General features: G+C 45.4%; 1 protein-coding gene across 1 annotated transcript in view; it reads left to right on the top strand.

Moving 5' to 3' along the window:
- The window catches only part of FSCN1 (fascin actin-bundling protein 1), a 158,564-nt gene extending 140,735 nt beyond the window's left edge, over positions 1-17,829 (top strand). Inside the window, exons 4-5 of the mRNA XM_075317809.1 lie at positions 8,780-8,947; positions 14,402-17,829. Of these exons, the coding sequence (XP_075173924.1) occupies positions 8,780-8,947; positions 14,402-14,604 (371 nt within the window). The 3' untranslated portion in view covers positions 14,605-17,829. The remainder of the gene's footprint in view (positions 1-8,779; positions 8,948-14,401) is intronic.
- The last annotated feature ends 3,062 nt before the right edge of the window (positions 17,830-20,891 follow it).

Raw genomic sequence — 20,891 nt, 5'->3', positions numbered from 1 at the left:
AAGAAAAGAAGTCCCAGAGCTTGTGCCTTGTCAAAAATGAGCTGGTAGTACTAAAGGACAAGCACAGCAGACCAAGCTCTGCTAGATCTTCACCACTGTCACAATATATCTCAGCTGTACTTTAAAGATCCGCATATAGGAAAAATATTCAGACCTATATGGGGGAGAAATAATGTCTATTACTTACTGAGGATGGTTTTTCCTTTTTTGTCTTCAGAAGAGCTGTGTTGCAGAGCCTCAACCCAGCTGGGGAAGCTTTTGATACCACACTGCTTCCTCACTTATTCCTGGGCCCCTTCTGCTTTGTTCCAGTGATAAGTCCAAAATCCAAGGGTTAAGGCCCTGTGCGCACTGGAAAATGGAATTTTCTCAAGAAAATTCCGCAGGTATTCAACGATTACCGCACCCGCGGTAAAAAACCGCGGCAAGCAAACCGCACCCGAAAACCGCATGCGGTTTGCTGCGGTATTGTTCTCGGTATTGCCGCGGTTTTGCCACATGCGGGTTGGTACATGTGCTTTATTGCATTCAATGCAATAAAGCACATTAAAAAAAGTCATTTCATTCTCAGATAGAGAAATAGACAGAAGAATGGATAGAAGAATAGACAGACAGAGGGATAGATAGAAGGATATATCGATAGAGGGATAGAGTCCCTGTGAGCACACTCCATGAGAAATGCAGTCGGCAGTGAGTTCACATTACCGGCCGTGGGAAATGCCCTGGAGTTACCTCTGCTGTCTCGCTGCGAGGCTGCATTCAGCAGTGTCTGGGTCAGTCGCGGCTAGATACAAGCATCGCAGGACGCAGGAGCTTTGGATTACGTCGGAGCTTTGTTTCGGGAGGGGTTAATAAAAGGGTGAACGAGGCTTGTGTTTTATTGAAAATAAAGGATTCCTTTCTCTCCTTTTCATTGGGGGACACAGACAGTGGGTTATATGGTGTCTCCAGGGGAGGCTTGACACTAGGTTTAAAAAAGTTAGCTCCTCCTCCCACAGCATATAACCCCAGCTAGGCGGGAACTAGCTCAGTTCTTTTTAGTGTCAGCAGTGAGGCTGACACGTCTGGCCTGAGCCCCAGGCCAGCTCATGTTTTTTGTTTATTTCTTTTTCTTTGTGATTTTATTCTATTTTTGACTATGGGGCAATGCCAGGGTGTGCTCACCCTCGTTCCCCCCGCTTACGGTCAGAGGAAACCTGGCGTGCAAAAGCCGTCAGTCTTCCCTCGCGCCCAAGTGGTCGGGTCTGCGTACCCCTCCAGGCTCCCTGGAAGCACCTCACAGAGGTAGCTCCAGAGGGCTAAGCAGAGCCGAGCACCTGCTAGCCTTGAGCCGAAGATGCGTCCCCGAGATCTCTGCATCCCAGGACCGACGCGTCTTCAGACGGAGCAAGAGCAGGTAGGGAGACTACGTGTACCCGTCCACTGCATCCAACCGCCACCTGAGGAGGCGCCGGTGGGGCGATGCAGGCCGTGTTCCCGGGGAAGTATCATAAATTTAGCTCCCGGCTTCGGCCTGCATTCTTAGCAACGCCCCCTCTACTGCTCCAGAAGCCGCTCCCTCTAGTGGGCCGTCTCTCCCCTCCATGCTGCCAGAGAACACTGGACGCCATTACATGTGGGGAGCAGACACGGGTGAGATCACCTCCTTGGCTCTGCAACTCTGCAGCACTATATACCGCTCTGCTCAGTGGTATATCGCTGTCTTTCTAGCGGTGTGTGTCTGCTGGCTGGCGGTGTATATCAGCTTTTAGCGGTATATACTGTCTGTGCCTGCAGGTATATACTGACTGGCAGTGTATGCCAATTTACTATTCGTATATACCAGCTCTGTATAGCAGTCCCTTTCTAATACTGCTAGTAGCTACTCACCCACAGTAGTGTAATACTGCTAAAGGCTCACAGTATAATTATACGTTTGTTGCTGACATGCGTAAAAACCGCAAGGGTGATAAAGCTTCCCAGGCATACTCTATGGACCTGTACTATGCTTGTACCACCTGTGGAAGCTCGTTTCCCAATGGTCGAAGCTATCTACTCTGCCGGGGCTGCGATGCCCCTACAACAATGTCACAACAGGCGTTGCCGGACCAGGGGGTCGTGCAGTCTGTGGGTTCGGCCCCGGCCACCGTTCAGGCAGCACCCCCGTCTGATGAAGCTATCCCTGCATGGGCTCTTCTGATGTCTAAAAGGTTAGATGACCTGGCCGCTCAGATATCTCAGCCTTCCACTGGCTCCCACAGCCTCCCCCCGGCTCAGCTCCCTCAGAGGAGCCCGCCTTCGTCTGGTGTATCATCCCCAGTACGTAAAAAGGCTGTCTCCAAAAAGCGCCATTGCGACCTCCGCCTCGTCTGACTCACACGATGGTCAGTCTGACTCGGGCTCCGTGACCTTTAGTAGTCGCGATTCCCGAGACTCTGACTCTGATTCAGATGTCCCTTCTGAGTCTAGGCATATGGAAGAAACTTTTAATAGCGGCTGTCAATCACTGTCGATTTCTGATCAGCCCTCGGACCCGACTTCAGTCGGCAATCAAGCGAGCCAAGAAGCCTCCTAAGTCCTTTGCCCAGGTCCGATTTTTCATCAAATCATATCTAAACGGTGGGATCACCCTGATAGAAGGTTTAATAAAAAATCCTCCTTCATTCGCTTATGCCTTTCCTCCAGAAATGGTTAAGCCCTGGTCGGTTCCCCCCGTTGTGGATCCGCCAGTATCCAGACTGGCTAAACACACGGTTATGTCTGTTTCAGACAACGCGTCTCTCAAGGACTCGTCCGACCGCGCAGTTGAGGCTGCGGTCAAACCTATTTTCCAGGCTTCGGGCTCCTCTCTGCGCCCCCTGTTTGCCATGACATGGGTGGCAAGAGCTATGAGCGTGTGGAGTAGGAACCTGCGCAAGTGGCTTCGCCCTTGCAATATTCCTCCAGAGGCCCTTGAGATTCTTGATTTTGTTCTCTCTAGCCTCTAATTTTCTTCACGGCTTCCCTGGATGCAGCTAGCTGGTCAGCCCTAACGGCAGCCAATGCTGTCTTTGCCCGCAGGGTTCTGTGGCTAAAAATATGGAATGTGGACAGTGCCTCCAAGAAGTCCCTGTCCACACTTCCCTTCCAGGGTCTTCGTCTGTTTGGTGAATCCCTGGACAAACTCATATCTGAGGCGACGGGTGGTAAAAGTACCATTCTACCACAAAAGCGGCCTGTAGCCAAAAATTTCAAAAAATCTTCTTGGTGCAGGTAGTCCTTTCGGCCTGCCCCCCAAAAACCATCGGCCCAAGGACCGTCCCAACGCTCAGATCGAGGATCTGGTCCCTCAAGGGGCTCTTCTTGGCGTTCCCACTCCAAGCAACCTAAACCCAAAGGACCTCGCTCTCTACAGGCCCCCTCAGCATGACGCCAGGTATCCCGCAGATCCGACTCCTGTGGAAAGGCGGCTTCTGCTTTTTCGGGATATCTGGCTAGACCACACTCACGATGCTTGAGTTCGAGAAATCGTCACCTCAAGTTACAAAATCGATTTCAATTCTCTGCCGGCCAACAGGTTTCTGCGTTCTTGTCTTCCAAAGTCCAAAACGCAAAGTCAGGCCTTATTTCAGGCCATAGCCTCTTTACAGAAAGCAAATGTTATCATTCCAGTGCCCCTGGAACAGCGCGGCAAAGGTTTCCATTCAAACCTTTTTGTCGTTCCCAATAAAGATTGCTCTGTCCGCCCTATCTTGGACCTCAAACGGCTGAACAAATCCGTACGGATTCGAACTTTCCGAATGGAATCAAGAGCAGTACTAGCCGCCATGAAACCTGGAGAATTCCTAGCTTTTATAGATGTTTAAGATGCTTATTTACACATTCCCATGTGTGTGTCTCATCAACGGTTCCTTCGCTTTGCCGTAGGACACCGTCATTTCCAATTCAGGGCCCTGCCCTTTGGGCTGGCCACTGTGCCTCGGGTCTTCACAAAGGTCATGGCGGCCGTCATGTCCATTTTCCACCCCAGATTCATCCTGGTCGTTCCCTATTTGGACGACCTTCTTGTCAAAGGGAGCTCTCTTCACGTTTGCTCAGAAAGCGTGCAGATTTGCCTAGACACGCTGTCAAGGCTAGGGTGGCTTATCAACTTCAAAAAGTCATCCCTCATTCCTCATCAGCGCATCACCTTTCTAGGTATGATGATAGACACGGCTCAGTCCCGGGTTTTTCTTCCAGAGGAAAAGAGGTCTTCCCTGATCCGGGCTGCCGAATCCCTCCGCTCTCACAATCACACATCCCTTCGGAATGGAATGAGTGTTAGGCAAGATGGTGGCGGTCATAGAAGCAGTGTCCTTCGCCCAACTCCATCTGCGCCCTCTACAACTGGATCTTCTATCCTCCTGGGACAAGAATCCAGCTTCCCTGGACCGGTCAGTCCGCCTATCTCTGTCTGCGCTCAGCTCCCTCGTCTGGTGGACTCAAGCCTCATCCCTATCTCAAGGGAAGTCCTTCCGCCCGGTCCACTGGCAGGTAGTCACGACGGATGCCAGCCTGATAGGCTGGGGGGCGGTGTTTCTCCACCACACTGTTCAGGGACGCTGGTCTCCTTCCGAGCGCTCTCTGCACATCAATGTTCTGGAGATCAGAGCCATATTTTTGGCTCTTCAGAATTTTCAACCCCTACTATTGGGCCTCCCTGTTCGGATCCAGTCAGACAATGCCACGGCCGTGGCTTACATCAACCGTCAGGGAGGAACTCGCAGCAAGGCAGCGATGGAGGTATCCAGGATTCTTCTTTGGGCAGAGAAGCACATCCCCATTATTTCAGCTGTCCATATTCCTGGGGTAGACAACTGGGCCGCAGACTTTCTCAGCAGGCAAGGTCTAGCAGCAGGGGAATGGTCCCTCCACGACGAAGTGTTCCATCAGATCACTCTTCGTTGGGGACTCCCGGATGTGGACGTCATGGCGTCTCGAATGAATGCCAAAATACGTCCCTTCATATCTCGGTCGAGAGACCCGCTAGCGCTCGGCTCCGACGCCCTAGTCTTTCCATGGTCGTAGTTTCGCCTGCCCTACATCTTCCCTCCATTTCCTCTCATTCCGAGAGTAATCAAGAAAATCAAAGCGGAGGGAATCCCGGTGATCCTCGTGGCCCCGGACTGGCCCAGGAGAACCTGGTATCCAGAGCTCCTCCAACTTCTCAGCGACTCCCTGGCGTCTTCCCGACTGCCCGGATCTTCTGTCGCAAGGTCCAATATTCCACCAGAATTCAGCACAGCTGCATTTGACAGCGTGACGCTTGAATCCCTGATTCTAGCCAAAATCTGGTCTTTCTTCCAGGGTAGTTCATACCATGCTTAATGCTCGGAAGCCTTCCTCCACCAGCATTTACCACAGGACCTGGAAGACCTATCTTTCCTGGTGTGACCGTCATAATCGGTCGCCCCTGACCTTTTCAATCCCTAATGTTCTTTCTTTTCTGCAAGACGGTCTGGACTCGGGTCTTGCTCTCAGTTCCATTAAAGGACAAGTTTCTGCCTTGTCGATTTTTTTTTTTTTTTTTCCAGAAGCAGCTGGCTTCTCGCCCTCAGGTCCGTACCTTTCTTCAAGGGGTAGTGCATTTGGTCCCTCCTTATCGCCACCCCTTAGATCCCTGGGATCTGAATCTGGTTCTGGGAGTCCTTCAACTTCCTCCTTTCGAACCTCTGAGAGAAATCTCTCTTCAACGGCTGTCTTGGAAAGTTGCCTTTTTAGTCGCTATTACCTCTATCAGGCGAGTGTCCAAACTGGCAGCTTTTTCCTGTCGCTCACCTTACCTGATATTCCATCATAAGGTGGTCCTTCGGCCTTCCCCTGTCTTCCTTCCGAAGGTCGTATCCTCTTTCCACCTTAACGAGGACATTGTGTTGCCGTCATTCTGCCCGGCCCCGGTCCACTCTTTTTGAGAAAGCCCTTCACACACTCGATCTTGTCAGAGCTTTGCGGACCTACATCTCCAGAACAGCGCCGTTGCGCAAGTCCGATGCCCTCTTCGTCCTCCCAGTAGGACACAAAAAGGGCAACCTGGCGTCTAAATCCACGATTTCTCGATGGATCAGGACTGCCATCTGTGAGGCATAAAAAGCACGAGGTGCCATTCCCCCTCAATCTGTGCGGGCCCACTCTACACGAGCAGTGGGTGTCTCCTGGGCTATCCGCCATCAGGCTTCGGCGGCCCAACTTTGCGAGGCCGCTACCTGGTCCAGTGTGCACACGTTCACAAAATTCTACAGAGTGCATATGCATGCCTCCGCGGATGCTGCTCTTGGAAGACAAGTCCTTCAAGCGGCCCATTTATAAGTGGCCACTGCTCGGTTCTTGACAGTGTTTTGATGTGTTCACTGCAGTTGCAGTTGTTAGTCAGCTCTTAGTCTGATGTTATACACTGTTAATAGTTCAGTTCCCACCCAGGGACTGCTTTGGGATGTCCCACTGTCTGTGTCCCCCAATGAAAAGGCGAGAAAGGAAAGGACATTTTTGTGTACTCACCGTAAAATGTCTTTCTTGGAGCCTTTCATTGGGGGACACAGCTCCCGCGCTTGTGGTTTTGGTTATCCTTTTCCTACTGCTTTTACACCAAACTGAGCTAGTTCCCGCCTAGCTGGGGTTATATGCGTGGTATTATCTGTGTGTATTGTATGTCTGTGTCTGATGTGTGTCTGTGTTCTATGTCTGGGATGTCTGTATATATATATATATGTGTGTGTGTGTGTGTGTGTGTGTGATTACTCTCTCCTCCGCTTCCTCTTCCTGTAATGACATCACTTCCCCTGCAAATCGCAGGGCAGCGATGTAAATTACCGCAGGTAAACCGCGAAATACCGCAGGGAATAACGCAGGAAAACGCAGCTGCCTGCGTTATTCCCTGCGGGATTTCACGATTACATTGGAGTCAATGGAGTGAAATTCCGCAGCGACGTGCGGAAAAGAATTGACATGCAGTTGCTTGCTGCGGGAATCCCGCAGCAAAACATGCAGCTGTCAAAATCCGCCTAGTGCGCACAGGATTTTTTTTTCCCATAGGTTTTTCTGGTGATTCACTGCAGAGATGTTATGAACTGCAGCGAAACATGCAGCAAATCCGCAGAAGATCCGCTGCAAAATCCGGTAAGTGCGCACAGGGCCTAAAGCTCAAAAAATTGGTCCAACTTGTTCCCAGAGTGTTCCAGAAGTGTTTCTATTGCTTTTGTGGGAAATCTGAGTTTTAAAAAATCAGACTCCCTGTTGCTTTGGAGGTTTCAGGAAGGAGCTAGTCCAGACAAGTCTTACTCCATTGGGCTTCAGCCCAACCCCCCCAAAATATTGATTTCTGAACTCTTCCGGAGTTAAAACATTAGCATTGTTGTTTCTAAATGATTATGAACTTTTTTTCTTTGCTTTCAGACCTCAAATAATGCAATGCATTTTTTGTTATTTTAACAATTTCTCATTTTCAGAAAATGCAATGAGAAGATCTGTGGAAAAATAAAGCGCAATAGCGTCTTACCCTTATAGGCACAGGGCAATAGAAAAGGGGAGCAAATGTACTCACCAACCGTAGTTGTGAAAGTCACAACTACTACAATCGCATTTAGAAATGGATCCAGGCAGCGGCAACCCAGGGAGGCTGATAACAGAGACAATAGTGGAAAAGGGTTTCTATACCGCGCCAATGATCACAAGTCTGGATGTCGGATTGATGTGGCTTTATTGCAGCACCGGTTTATGCCTTTCAGGAGCTCTGCTCCCTTCCTCAGGACCATAGAAACAACATTAAATCAGGACCAAATTTGATGTTGTTTCTATGGTCCTGAGGAAGGGAGCAGAGCTCCTGAAACGCATAGACCGGTGCTGCAATAAAGCCACATCAATCCGACATCCAGACTTGTGATCATTGGCGCGGTATAGAAACCCTTTTCCACTATTATCTCTGTTATCATTTTCAGAAAATAAATACATTTTTTGCTTGGAAATTCGGAGACATGTTGTCAGTAGTTTTTATAGAAAAAAAAGAACAATTTACATTTTACTCAAATATACCTGTAAGGAAAAAAAAATTAAAACTGAAAATTTGGAAGTGGTCTCTTATTTTTGCCAGAGCTGTATATAGCAAAACTATGCAGGAGATTTTGCATTGTGGTGTTCTCAATAAACCTTTTAAAGATGATTGCTTGAAGAAAGCGATCAATTTATTCACCTATTGTACCCTCACCCATTCCCTGTAGACTGTGAGCCCTCGCAGGTAGGATCCTCTCTCCTGTACCAGTCTCTTTTGTACTGTTAATGATTGTTGTACTATTTTTTTTTTTTTTTTTTTTTTTTTTTTTTTTATGTATACCCTTTTCACTTGTAAGCGCCATGGAATTAATGCTGCTATAATAATAAATAATAATTTACACGGGAAAACAAAATTTATAACGCCAGAATGTTAAGTCTCCAAATTTGCATTTTTGGTGCATCATATTTGTGGTGCTGATCTACTACAAAGTTGTTTTTTTTTTTTTTTTTTTGTTTTAAGATTAAAAAAAAAGCTAGAAACATTGGCAGCGCTGGGTTCCTGGGTGTAAATCCCACCAAAGACTACATCTGCAAGGAGTTTAAATGCTTTCCCCCTGGCTCTACGTTTTATACTGGCTGGACACTGCCACTAGAAACCTAGTCCTTTCAAGTTAGATGTAACCTTGTCATAAGAGCCCCAAGTTACAAATACAAATTTTATATTCATTATTGTTGTGGTGTATATCTGCCATTTTTCTATAGCTTTGTAATGATTTGTTTTTGTTTTTTTTCTTCCCAGTGGAAGCTGAACAATTCTTGATGAAACTTATTAACCGTCCACTAATTGTCTTAAGGGGAGAGCATGGCTTCATAGGTTGCCGTAAAATGACCGGGACCTTAGACTGTAATCGATCAAATTATGACATTTTTCAACTGGAATTTAGTGATGGCGCCTACAACCTCAAAGGTTGGCATTTTTTTTAAGTATAAACTGAATGCATTTTATGTTGTTAAATTCTGCATGCAGATAATTAGTTTTAATTGCTTAGGGTTATTTTTGTATGTGTACAGGGAAGTGTATGTATGGAGCCAGAGATCACAATAACAGTTGTACAAGTGTCATTTATGGCTGTGTAGGTAGTTATGCCTTTTTTTTGTTGTTGAAATTTATTCTAACATGGAATGAATTCAATTATCTGCTAAAGTAGTGAGGATTTACAAAAAAAAGTGTTTGTAAATGTGGTGAGCTGACATTGTTTTTATCACCATTTTTAGGTGCACTTCCTTGCATTTTTTGAGAAGCTGCAGCAACCCAGAAAATACATTCTTTTCTTTGTCACTTACAGTATTTAATACTTTTGTATTTTGTAAGTACTTTTACTTGCACAGCAATTCAAAAGTTTGTTTTTAAATTTTCTTTTTTTTTTTTTACAGTGAGAAAGAGGGGGACAATGTATATATGTATATTTACCGTATTTTTCGCTTTATAAGACGCACCTGATTATAAGACGCACCCCCAAATTTGGTGAAGGAAAAGAGAAATTTTTTTATGTTAAATGGGGTCCATCTTATAATGCCAGTGTCCGTCTAACAAATCATATATAGGGTATATGTCCCTCATAGCCCCCATCCTAAAATTAGCCCCCCTTAATCTGGATATGGCCCCCTTATATTGAATATAGCCCCCTTGTGCTGGGACACGTCCCCCATGTGTGCTGCCCAAGGCCCCTATAGATGGTACACCTCCCTCCCCTGTGTTTGATATGGCACCCATTTGTGCTGCCTATGGCCACTATAGATGGCACATCTCCCCTGTTAAATATGCCCCCCATGTGTGCTGCCCATGGCTACTATAGATGGCACATATCTCCTGTGTTAGATATGCCCCCCATGCTGCTGCCCATAATAAAATAAAACACTTTCCTTACCTTCTCAGCGCTGTACTCCCTGTGTCTCCCTCCTCACGGTTGAGCTCAGTGTCCTCCCTCCTCCACTTCCTGGTTCTTGCTGCCGGTCATGTGATCGGCACGGCAGAGTGATATCATCTCTGCGTGCCTTATCACAGACAACAGCAGCAGGAGACCGGAAGATCAGCGCTGGAGGTAAGTAAAGCTTTTTTTTTTTTTTTTTTATTTTACTATGGGCAGCAGCACGGCGGCCATATCTAACACAGGGGGGATCATGTGCGATCAAAGGAGGAGGCAGGCAGGTATAATATGCCCCGCTGCCCCAGCGTGATGCAGTTTCAGCACCACGCTGCTGATGGACAGCGGCTGTGTATGTTATATGAGCGGGAGCAAAAGATCAAACGCAAAGAGTGGACCCTGCAGTGTGTGTGTGTGTGTGTGTGTGTGTGTGTGTGTGTGTGTGTGTGTGTGTGTGTGTGTATATGTGTGTATATATATATATATATATATATATATATATATATATATATATATATATATATATATATATATATATATATATATATATATATATATGTGTATATGTATATGTATATGTGTGTGTGTATGTGCATATAAAATAAATATATGTACACCCCCCCCCGTTTATTCGGTTGATAAGACGCACACCCTACTTTCCCCCAAAATTTGGGGGAACAAAAGTGCGTCTTATAAAGCGAAAAATACGGTGTGTATGTATGAGTGTATATGTGTATATATATATATATTAATGTGTGTATATATATATATATATATACTAGAAGGTGGCCCGATTCTACGCATCGGGTATTCTAGAATTTACGTATTGTGTAGTTCATGTATGATTTTTGTTATATATATATATATATATATATATATATATAAATGTTGTTGTGTGTAGTTACCAAGTGTTTGTGTAGGGCGCTGTACATGTTCTGAGTGTCGCGGGGGGTGAGAGCGGTGTTGTATGTGTGTTGCGTGTGTTGCGTTTTGTGGAGCGCTGTGTGTCTGTAGCGTTGTGTGTGTGTGTGTGTTGTGCGGTTTGTGTGTGTGTGGTGTGTTTTGGGGGGAGGTATGTTTTGAGCAATGTGTGTGTTGTGCAGTATGTGCGTATATTTGTGTGTGCAGCGTTGTCTGTGTGTGTGGGTGTCTGTGTAGGGCGTTGTTTGTGATTCCTAGTGTGTGTGTGTTGTGCAGTGCGCGTGTGTGTGTGTGTTGGGGGGAGGTGTGCACCTCCCATCGTGCTCCATCCCCCATGCTGCGCACCCCCCATCGTGCTGCATTCTCCATGCTGCGCACTCCCAAACGTGCTCCATCCGCCATGCTGTGCACTCCCAAACGTGGTCCATCCGCCATGCTGCGCACTCCCAAACGTGCTCCATCCGCCATACTGCGCACTCCCCATCGTGCTGCATCCCCCATGCTGCGCACTCCCAAACGTGCTCCATCCGCCATGCTGCGCACTTCCTATCGTGCTCTATCCGCCATGCTGCACACTCCCAAACGTGCTCCATCCGCCATGCTGCGCACTCCCAAACGTGCTCCATCCGCCATGCTGCGCACCCCCTATCATGCTCCATCCGCCATGCTGCGCACTCCCAAACGTGCTCCACCCGCCATGCTGCGCACTCCCAAACGTGCTCCATCCGCCATGCTGCGCACTCCCAAACGTGCTCCATCCGCCATGCTGCGCACTCCCAAACGTGGTCCATCCGCCATGCTGCGCACTCCCAAACGTGCTCCATCCGCCATGCTGCGCACTCCCAAACGTGCTCCATCCGCCATACTGCGCACTCCCCATCGTGCACCATCCGGCATGCTGCGCACTCCCAAACGTGCTCCATCCGCCATGCTGCGCACTCCCAAACGTGCTCCATCCGCCATGCTGCGCACTCCCAAACGTGCTCCATCCGCCATGCTGCGCACTCCCAAACGTGCTCCATCCGCCATGCTGCGCGCTCCCAAACGTGGTCCATCCGCCATGCTGCGCACTCCCAAACGTGCTCCATCCGCCATGCTGCGCACTCCGAAACGTGCTCCATCCGCCATACTGCGCACTCCCAAACGTGCTCCATCCGCCATACTGCGCACTTCCCATCGTGCACCATCCGGCATGCTGCGCACTCCCAAACGTGCTCCATCCGTCATGCTGCGCACTCCCAAACGTGCTCCATCCGTCATGCTGCGCACTCCCAAACGTGCTCCATCCGCTATGCTGCGCACTCCCAAACGTGCTCCATCCGCCATGCTGCGCACCCCCCATCATGCTCCATCCGCTTGGGAGTGTGCAGCATGCCGGATGGTGCACGATGGGGAGTGCGCAGTATGGCGGATGGAGCACGTTTGGGAGTGCGCAGTATGGCGGATGGAGCACGTTTGGGAGTGCGCAGCATGGCGGATGGAGCACGTTTGGGAGTGCGCAGCATGGCGGATGGACCACGTTTGGGAGTGCGCAGCATGGCGGATGGACCATGTTTGGGAGTGCGCAGCATGGGGGATGCAGCACGATGGGGAGTGCGCAGTATGGCGGATGGAGCACGTTTGCTCAGCCTCTCTCATTCCAGCCTCCCTCAGCATCAGCCTCCCCCTTCCAGCCTTCCCCAAGATCAGCCTCTCTGCTCCCAGCCTCCTCCAGCACGCCGTGCTCCTCTGCCGTGTGTATGTATATGTATATATATATAATATATATATATGTATGTATATATGTATATGTGTATATATATATAATATATATATATATATATATATGTATGTATGTGTGTGTGTGTGTGTGTGTGTGTGTGTGTGTGTGTGTGTATATATATATATATATATATATATTATGTGTGTGTGTGTGTATGTATATATATATGTATGTATTTGTATGTATGTATATATATATGTATATGTATATATATATATAATTTTTTTTTTTTTTAATTTCTTCCCCCCCCCCTTATTTTTTTAGTCCCCTTGGGGAACTTGATCCTGCAATCGTCTAATCTTCTATTCTATTGTTAAAAATAGGACTGATGTGAATATTCAGTATGATTCACAATGAGGATTAGGAGATGAAAAACTTGAGGATAAAACAAATGGATTTATTCAAATGTCAAAAAATTATTAAAAAATGAAATGGTTCTTCATATAGAAAAATGTTTGTTAGTGGAAGATAAAAACATATAGTCACAGTCAATTGCGTCTTACATATGACAGGTGTTGTAGGAAATCATCAGTGGTAGGAGACTTCTCTTGTCCTAGGTCCTCGTCAGCCTTCTGAGAATGCTTCTGACATTCTGACTACCATATAGTCTGGCTAAATTTAAATACATTTTTTCCTGCTGATCCAGCATTGCGATTTATAGGTTGTTCATAACTATACATGGTGGCCAAGCCAGTTGAGTATGTAACATACAACTTATATCCATTCATGGGTTGGTGATATTATTGCTAAACTAATAATATCTTTGAGTAATACATTTTACTAGTGTCCATAGCAAATATCTATTCGTTACTATGGATATTCAATTTCAACTTGACCTACCAATTCTTCCTTTTGACCTTTTAGACTATTGAAGTCTTTCTGGCTGGTAGAAAAAAACGTTAACTTATCATGCTGAATGATTCCAAAGTACAGTAGGTGGTTCTCAAAAAGACCATCTGTACACTACTTAGTGAAAAATTCCACTTCCATTGCAAACCTTTTACAATGCAATTTAAAGCCTATTATGAATTAAAATTTTTCATAAATCACTATTTTACATCTATGCACTGCAATACTGAAGTGTTATAGTAAATAGCTGGCTGGACTTCACGGAGGCCTGTAATTTTAGTTAGAGGCTGAGTATACAGACATGGCAGCCACAAGCTCTTCGGCAGGTCCGTGGCAGTTCATTGGCACATACAATTGCATCGCACGGAGGCTGATGGACAGATGGAACGGCACACGCTTTAAATGCTGCAGTCAGATTGATAGTGGCAATTAAGGGGTTAACAGCAACAATAGTTAGGTAGGTAGATCCTGGTTGTATAGCGCAGCTGGTATCTGTTGGGTAGGTTGCAGTCTCAGCTTCTGACCTCGCTCCAAACATAGACGTAACAGTATGTACAATGTTGGGTCCTAACATAAAAAATTACACTATAATGATTGAAAAGAGATTAAAGTAAATATATACTGCCTCTTGTGATCTGAGGACCACACTGTCCAACTGAACCACTCACAAGGGCCACAATAAAACTTAAAGCGGTATTGAGATTTTTGTAATATCAAGTGTGTAAATCTGATTCGTGTACTTTTCACTTCAAGAACTGTATAAAATAGGAAAAAATTGTCTCCTCCCCATGTGCACTCAGCAACCTGTTCATATGGGTGCATGGGCTCTGCTATCTAGGACTATAGATAGAGTGGTGAAAGTTTGTTATTGTATAATATGTAATATTTAAAAAAGTCTAAATCTCAATCTATTTTGTTGTATATTTCTTTAGATTTCATAGTGCTTTTTGTTCTTTGACCTTAGATTCCACTGGAAAATACTGGACCGGGGGAAATGATACTTCTGTTACCAGCAGTAGCCCATCCCGGGTAGATTTCTTCTTTGAGTTCTTTGACCAAAACAAGGTAGCAATAAAGCTGAATGGCCTCTACCTCAAAGGAGATCATGCTGGTGTTCTTAAAGCCAACGGAGAGTCAATTGATCCCTCAACTTTATGGGAGTACTAAGTACCTGTAACCTGTTGCCGGAGTCTGTACCTTTTATCCATTCTAGTATTACACAGCCTGTGTTTCTTGTGCCTATGGCTTTCTTAGCAGAATATCACATATGTATACAGCTTTGATTATAAAGGCTGTTCCCACAACAAGCTTTTGATGAGTTTTTGTCATTGCAGATTTTCTGCACCAATTAAGTAAATTGGGTTACTTGCATGAGTTTTTTTTTCTCTTGTTGGTGTCATGTTTTAAATAAAGCTGTTTTTGATGCTTCCTTTGGCTTTGACGAAACTTTGATAGTCATGTGCAGACTACATACGTTTTGGATTTGTTTCCACAGTGGAAACTTACTAAAATCGCCTGTGCGTTTTTAATAGGCAGGTTTTCTGCATCTCCTACAAGTCTATGGGAAATATCCGCACATAACTCAGCGTACTTGCAAGAGAAATTGACAGTTGTGGATTTGAAACATACTGCAGGTCAGATGACGCTGAATAAGAAAAAAGCACAGTGGGCACGAGATTTCTATAAATAACGAGGTGTTATAAACTCAGCAAAAACTCATTGTGGGCACACAGCTTTAAAAGGTTTTTTGGTTTTTTTTTTTGCTTTTGTGTATTTTCTATAAATTATCCATTACTTTCTATTTTCGTGTTTGTTCCATAAAAAAAAAGCTAGATTCTGAAGGCTCTTATTCACTTACAATTTTAAGTGATTTAAACATTCCACCAGATTAGAAAAGTTGCTTTATTATTTTTGAGCAAATGAAGTCCTTTACAGTGACATATTGCTGTCATTGCACTTCAATAAACATGAAACATACCAATAGTCTGTGTCTAAACCCAAAGGCTAAAATCAAGTAAGCTAAAAGATTAATGAAATCAATTAATCTTTGAGTATAAGGAGCATAAAAAAGACAATTAAAAAAATGCCTTATATGAGGGACATGTGTGGCCAAAAGAGAATGTACTGGTAACAAATGTAAGCAATTCAATGGGGGAAAGAGGAGCATATATCCTTAGTGGTGATATGCTTCCACCCTGGGAAATGCCCTACATGGTGTTAGGTCTAAAATACATTGCAAAAGACACAACCATATATACCATGGTATAATAGTAAGATAGGAAATTCCTTTTCTGTAAATCTTAATATACACAATGTCTGGCAAGGTATCCCTCCACCCGGACGCCCGTTCTTCCCAGCTTTTTCCAGACACGCCCCCTGAAGTAGCTGAACAAAATGCCTGTCTGGTTGGAGGGACACCTGGCCAGATACTGTGTTTATTAAGATTCACAGAAAAGGTGTATCCTATCTTACTATACTAATATTTGGTTGCCTATTTTACAATGTACTTGAGACCTAACACCCAGTAGGGCACTTACCACTAACCATATATACTCTACTTTCCCCCATTGTGCTTGTTACAAATGTGAGCAAGTCATTCTCTTTTGGCCACATATGTCCCTCATATAAGGCATCTTTTAAATGTCTTTTTTTTATGCTCATTATACTTAAAGATTTATTGAGTTAGTTAATCTTTTAGCTTACTTGGTTTCAGCCTTTGGGTTTAGGCTGAGTTGTTTCACATTATTTTTGAGTTAGATTTTTTTAATGTACACACTTTTAGCTTTATAATGTGCAACACGTAGTTCAAAAAAGAGATGTATTCTTAAATAACTACCTCACACAGAAGGCTTTCTTGTGATTTGAAGTAGTTCTAGTTAAATAACATGCAAAGAAACCTGCCTAATGACTAATATCTTGAAGACCAATAGTCTTTTTAATACTGGTGCCAATTTTTTTTTATAAGTTATCAAAAGCAGAGAAATATCACCATCCATTGTAAAACACAAACCTTATTTGTTGTAAGATATAGTCCATACAATGGTGCTAATATCAATGTAAATGCAGTGTTACTCATATTAACTTCAAATCTTCTTGTTAATGAGGTATAGATAAAGCATTTAATAAAACTGGAAAGATTGCATGAAGCCGGCGTAGGGAAACTGATGCCGCAGATCTTGCATTTGCTGTGATCTTGCTATACCTTCTCAATATTCAACAAATCATTCATCTTGCTTTCCATTATATAATGTTTACAATACTTATATTAAACTGTGCAGTCCTTTCAAGGTTTTTTGTTTGTTTTTTGTTTTTTTTTGTTTTTTTGTTTTTTGTTTTTTTAAACAGATCTCAGTCATCTCTGTGTTGTCCTTGGGTAGCCACAATTTTATTTTTAAACTGACTATGCATTTATACAGCTGGAATCTGTGTAAGTCCATATGCAGTAAGCACAGCTTAGGACTCTTGCAGTATTTTTGTAAAGTAAATTGTATGGTAAAAATACTCCCCACAGCACCAATATCTGAGCATATTTGATGCCATGCTGTGAATTATTTTCAGATTCTATTTTGTTGCAGATTTTCACATTGAGCACAGTTACACAGGAAAATACTCAAAAGAATGTGTATTTTTACCATGAGTCTTCAGCCATATACACATTTCACCATCTACTGCATGTATACTTCGGGTTGAACTATTGTAAAATAATTCCAGATATTTCTAGAGCCCAATATTTGCTAATGTTGATGATGTGGGGTTTTTTTTATGCACTATCTGCACAACTAAATTTTGTTTTTCCTGGATATCTTCTGGAATGAAGGGCAGGACCCACTTCTTTGGGTTTTTGTTTTATAGCAAAGTTTTTTTTGTAGCACTTTGTACATTTGTTGCAGCATTTACACTGTTGTTTTCATGATATAGTTTTTGTTACCTCCTTGTTTTGTTTAAATCAGGAAAAAATGGTATTTTGGAATAAGATGTAACAGCAATCCAAGCTGCAAATATATAAGTAAAGGTGTGAGCCTTTTCTTCAACAGTGGGGAAAAATATAAACCGTATGTTTGAGATTAGTTCATTTTTTTTTATATTTTTTTTTTACTTTTCTATGAATCTTTGTACTTTTGTCCATTTTGTCATTCATGTAACTTGCTACACCATAATTTTGATTTTTATAGAGTCCTTTAATTGTACTGAAAACTTCTGTTTTTGTCTCATACTTTGGGCTCTTGCCTCCCAGTTGCTAATCTACCATTTCACCTGGGTGCTAAGGATTACCTATTACAACAATAAAGTAAACATTAAACAGTCAAAGCTTTGTTACTTGTGACCATTTGCTGTATTTTTTGGCTGGTATGTAAACTGGCTACATTTAAATAAAATAAGTACAGAAATCAAGTCTAGTCAATGTATTATTTCTGAATACCTAAAATTGCTAAGTTAACTTAAGAACTCTGGATCTTGCTCCTTAAAGGCAATCTACCACATCTAGAAATGCTATTAAAGGGAACCTGTCACCACTTTTTTTTTGGCCTATAAGCTGCGGCCACCACCAACGGGCTCTCATATACAGCATTCTAACATGCTGTATATAAGAGCCCAGGCTGGAGGTATACCATAAAAAACACTTTAGAATACTTACCTAAGGGTCGTGTGGTGGGCCTTATGGGTGTCTCCGTTGTCCAGTGCTGGCGCCACCTCTTTTGGCAATCTTTGTGCTACTTCTTATCTAGCCGCGGTGTATGACAGGTCCGACGTCATACACACTCGCCGGCATTCAGGTCCTGAGCAAGCGTACTTTGATCTGCCCTGAGCAGGGCAGATCAAAGTTTTGTAGCGCGCCTGCGCAGGACCGGCGAGTGTGTATGACATAGCCGTGTCATGCACCCAGGCTTCAGAAGGAGGACAAAGATGGCCGAAAGAGGTGGCGCTGGACAACGGAGATGCCCATAAGGCCCACCGTGCGACTGTTAGGTAAGTATTATAAAGTGTTTTTTATGTTCTACCCCCGGCCTGGGCTCTTATATACAGCATGTTAGAATGCTGTATATAAGAGCCCGGTGGTGGTGGCCTCAGCTTATAGGCCAAAAAAGTGGTGACAGGTTCCCTTTAACATATCCTATAGGCCATGTGCACACCTTAAGTGTTTGGCAATTTTTTACCCAAAGGAGGTGGTGCACTTGTTTCTATTATACCGTATTTTTCGCTTTATAAGACGCACCTGATTATAAGACGCACCCCCAAATTTGGTGAAGGAAAAGAGAATTTTTTTTTTTTTAATGGTAAATGGGGTCCATCTTATAATGCCAGTGTCCCTCTAACAAATCATATAGGGTATATGTCCCTCATAGCCCCCCATCCTAAAATTAGCCCCCTTAATCTGGATATGGCCCCCTTATATTGAATATAGCCCCCTTGTGATGGCACACGTTCCCCTGTGCTGCCTATGGTCCCCTATGGATTGCACACGTTCCCGTGTTAGATAACGCCCCCATGCTGCTGCCCATGGCCCCTATAGATCGCACAAGTCCCCCTGTGTTAGATATCGCCCCCATAGTGCTGCCCATGGCTCCTATATAGATCGCACAAGTCCCCCTGTGTTATATATCGCCCCCATAGTGCTGCCCATGGCCCCTATATAGATCGCACAAGTCCCCCTGTGTCAGATATCACCCCCATAGTGCTGCCCATGGCCCCTATATAGATCGCACAAGTCCCCCTGTGTCAGATATCGCCCCCATAGTGCTGCCCATGGCCCCTATATAGATCGCACAAGTCCCCCTGTGTCAGATATCGCCCCCATAGTGCTGCCCATGGCCCCTATAGATCGCACAAGTCCCCCTGTGTCAGATATCGCCCCCATAGTGCTGCCCATGGCCCCTATATAGATCGCACAAGTCCCCCTGTGTCAGATATCGCCCCCATAGTGCTGCCCATGGGCCCCTATAGATCGCACAAGTCCCCCTGTGTCAGATATCGCCCCCATAGTGCTGCCCATGGGCCCCTATAGATCGCACAAGTACCCCTGTGTCAGATATGGCCCCTAGGCTGCTGCCCAAAGTAAAATAAAACCCTCTTTCCTTATCTCCTGCAGCGCTGAGCTCCCTCCTGTCTGGCTCCGTGCTTCTGTTCTCCCACTTCCTGGTTGTCAGTGCGGTCATGTGATCGGCACAGCAGGCTGAGATCTCTGCCTGTGCCTGGCTGATCACAGTGGAAGCAGGGACACGGGGAGAAACGCTGCAGGGTAAGTAAAGATTTTTTATTTTAGAATGAGCAGCAGCCTGGGGGCCAAATCTAACACAGGGGTGGGCATGTGCGATCACACTGGGACGCAGGCTCATATAATATGCACCGCTCACCAGCCCCTCACTGCGGTGCGATTTCAGCACCATTGGAGATGGACAGCGGCTGTGCATATTATATGAGCGGGTGCAGGAGATCAAAGGCAGCAGCCCGCAGCGTTCTCCTGTGCTCCAGAGCTGCTGCCCCCACCTCCCCTGGACGCTGCAGGGTACATATATATATACCACCCCCCCCCCCCCGTATATTCGGCTTATAAGACGCACCCCCTACTTTCCCCCAAAATTTGGGGGAACAAAAGTGCGTCTTATAAAGCGAAAAATACGGTACTTTTTTCTCTGACTGTTCCACATCTAGTTTTGGCTAAAGGCCCCGTCACACTAAGCAACATCGCTAGCAACATCGCTGCTAACGAACAACTTTTGTGACGTTGCTAGCGATGTTGCTTAGTGTGACATCCAGCAACAACCTGGCCCCTGCTGTGAGGTCGTTGGTTGTTGCTGAATGTCCTGGGCCATTTTTTAGTTGTTGCTGTCCTGCTGTGAAGCACAGATCGCTGTGTGTGACAGCGAGACAGCAACAACTAAATGTGCAGGCAGCAGGAGCCGGCTTCTGCAGAGGCTGGTAACCAATGTAAACATCGGGTAACCAAGAAGCCCTGTCCTTGGTTACCCGATATTTACCTTTGATACCAGCCTCCGCCGCTCTCACTGCCTGTGCTGCCTCCTGCTCTGTGCACATGTAGCTGCAGCACACATCGGGTTAATTAACCCGATGTGTGCTGTAAGTAGGAGAGCAAGGAGCCAGCGCTAAGCAGTGTGCGCTGCTCCCTGCTCTGTGCACATTTAGCTGCAGCACACATCGGGTAATTAACCCGATGTGTGCTGTAAGTAGGAGAGCAAGGAGCCAGCGCTAAGCATTGTGCGCTGCTCCCTGCTCTGTGCACATTTAGCTGCAGCACACATCGGGTAATTAACCCGATGTGTGCTGTAACTAGGAGACCAAGGAGCCAGCGCTAAGCAGTGTGCACTGCTCCCTGCTCTGTGCACATTTAGCTGCAGCACACATCGGGTAATTAACCCGATGTGTGCTGTAACTAGGAGAGCAGGGAGCCAGCGCTCAGTGTGCGCTGCTCCCTGCTCTCTGCACGTGCGGTGGTA

The sequence above is a fragment of the Anomaloglossus baeobatrachus genome, chromosome 7, assembly GCF_048569485.1.
Source record: "Anomaloglossus baeobatrachus isolate aAnoBae1 chromosome 7, aAnoBae1.hap1, whole genome shotgun sequence".
In the NCBI taxonomy this organism is placed as follows: Eukaryota; Metazoa; Chordata; class Amphibia; order Anura; family Aromobatidae; genus Anomaloglossus; species Anomaloglossus baeobatrachus.
The sequence above is the reverse complement of the archived record's forward strand: the minus strand, read 5'-3'. Positions and strand labels throughout refer to the sequence as shown.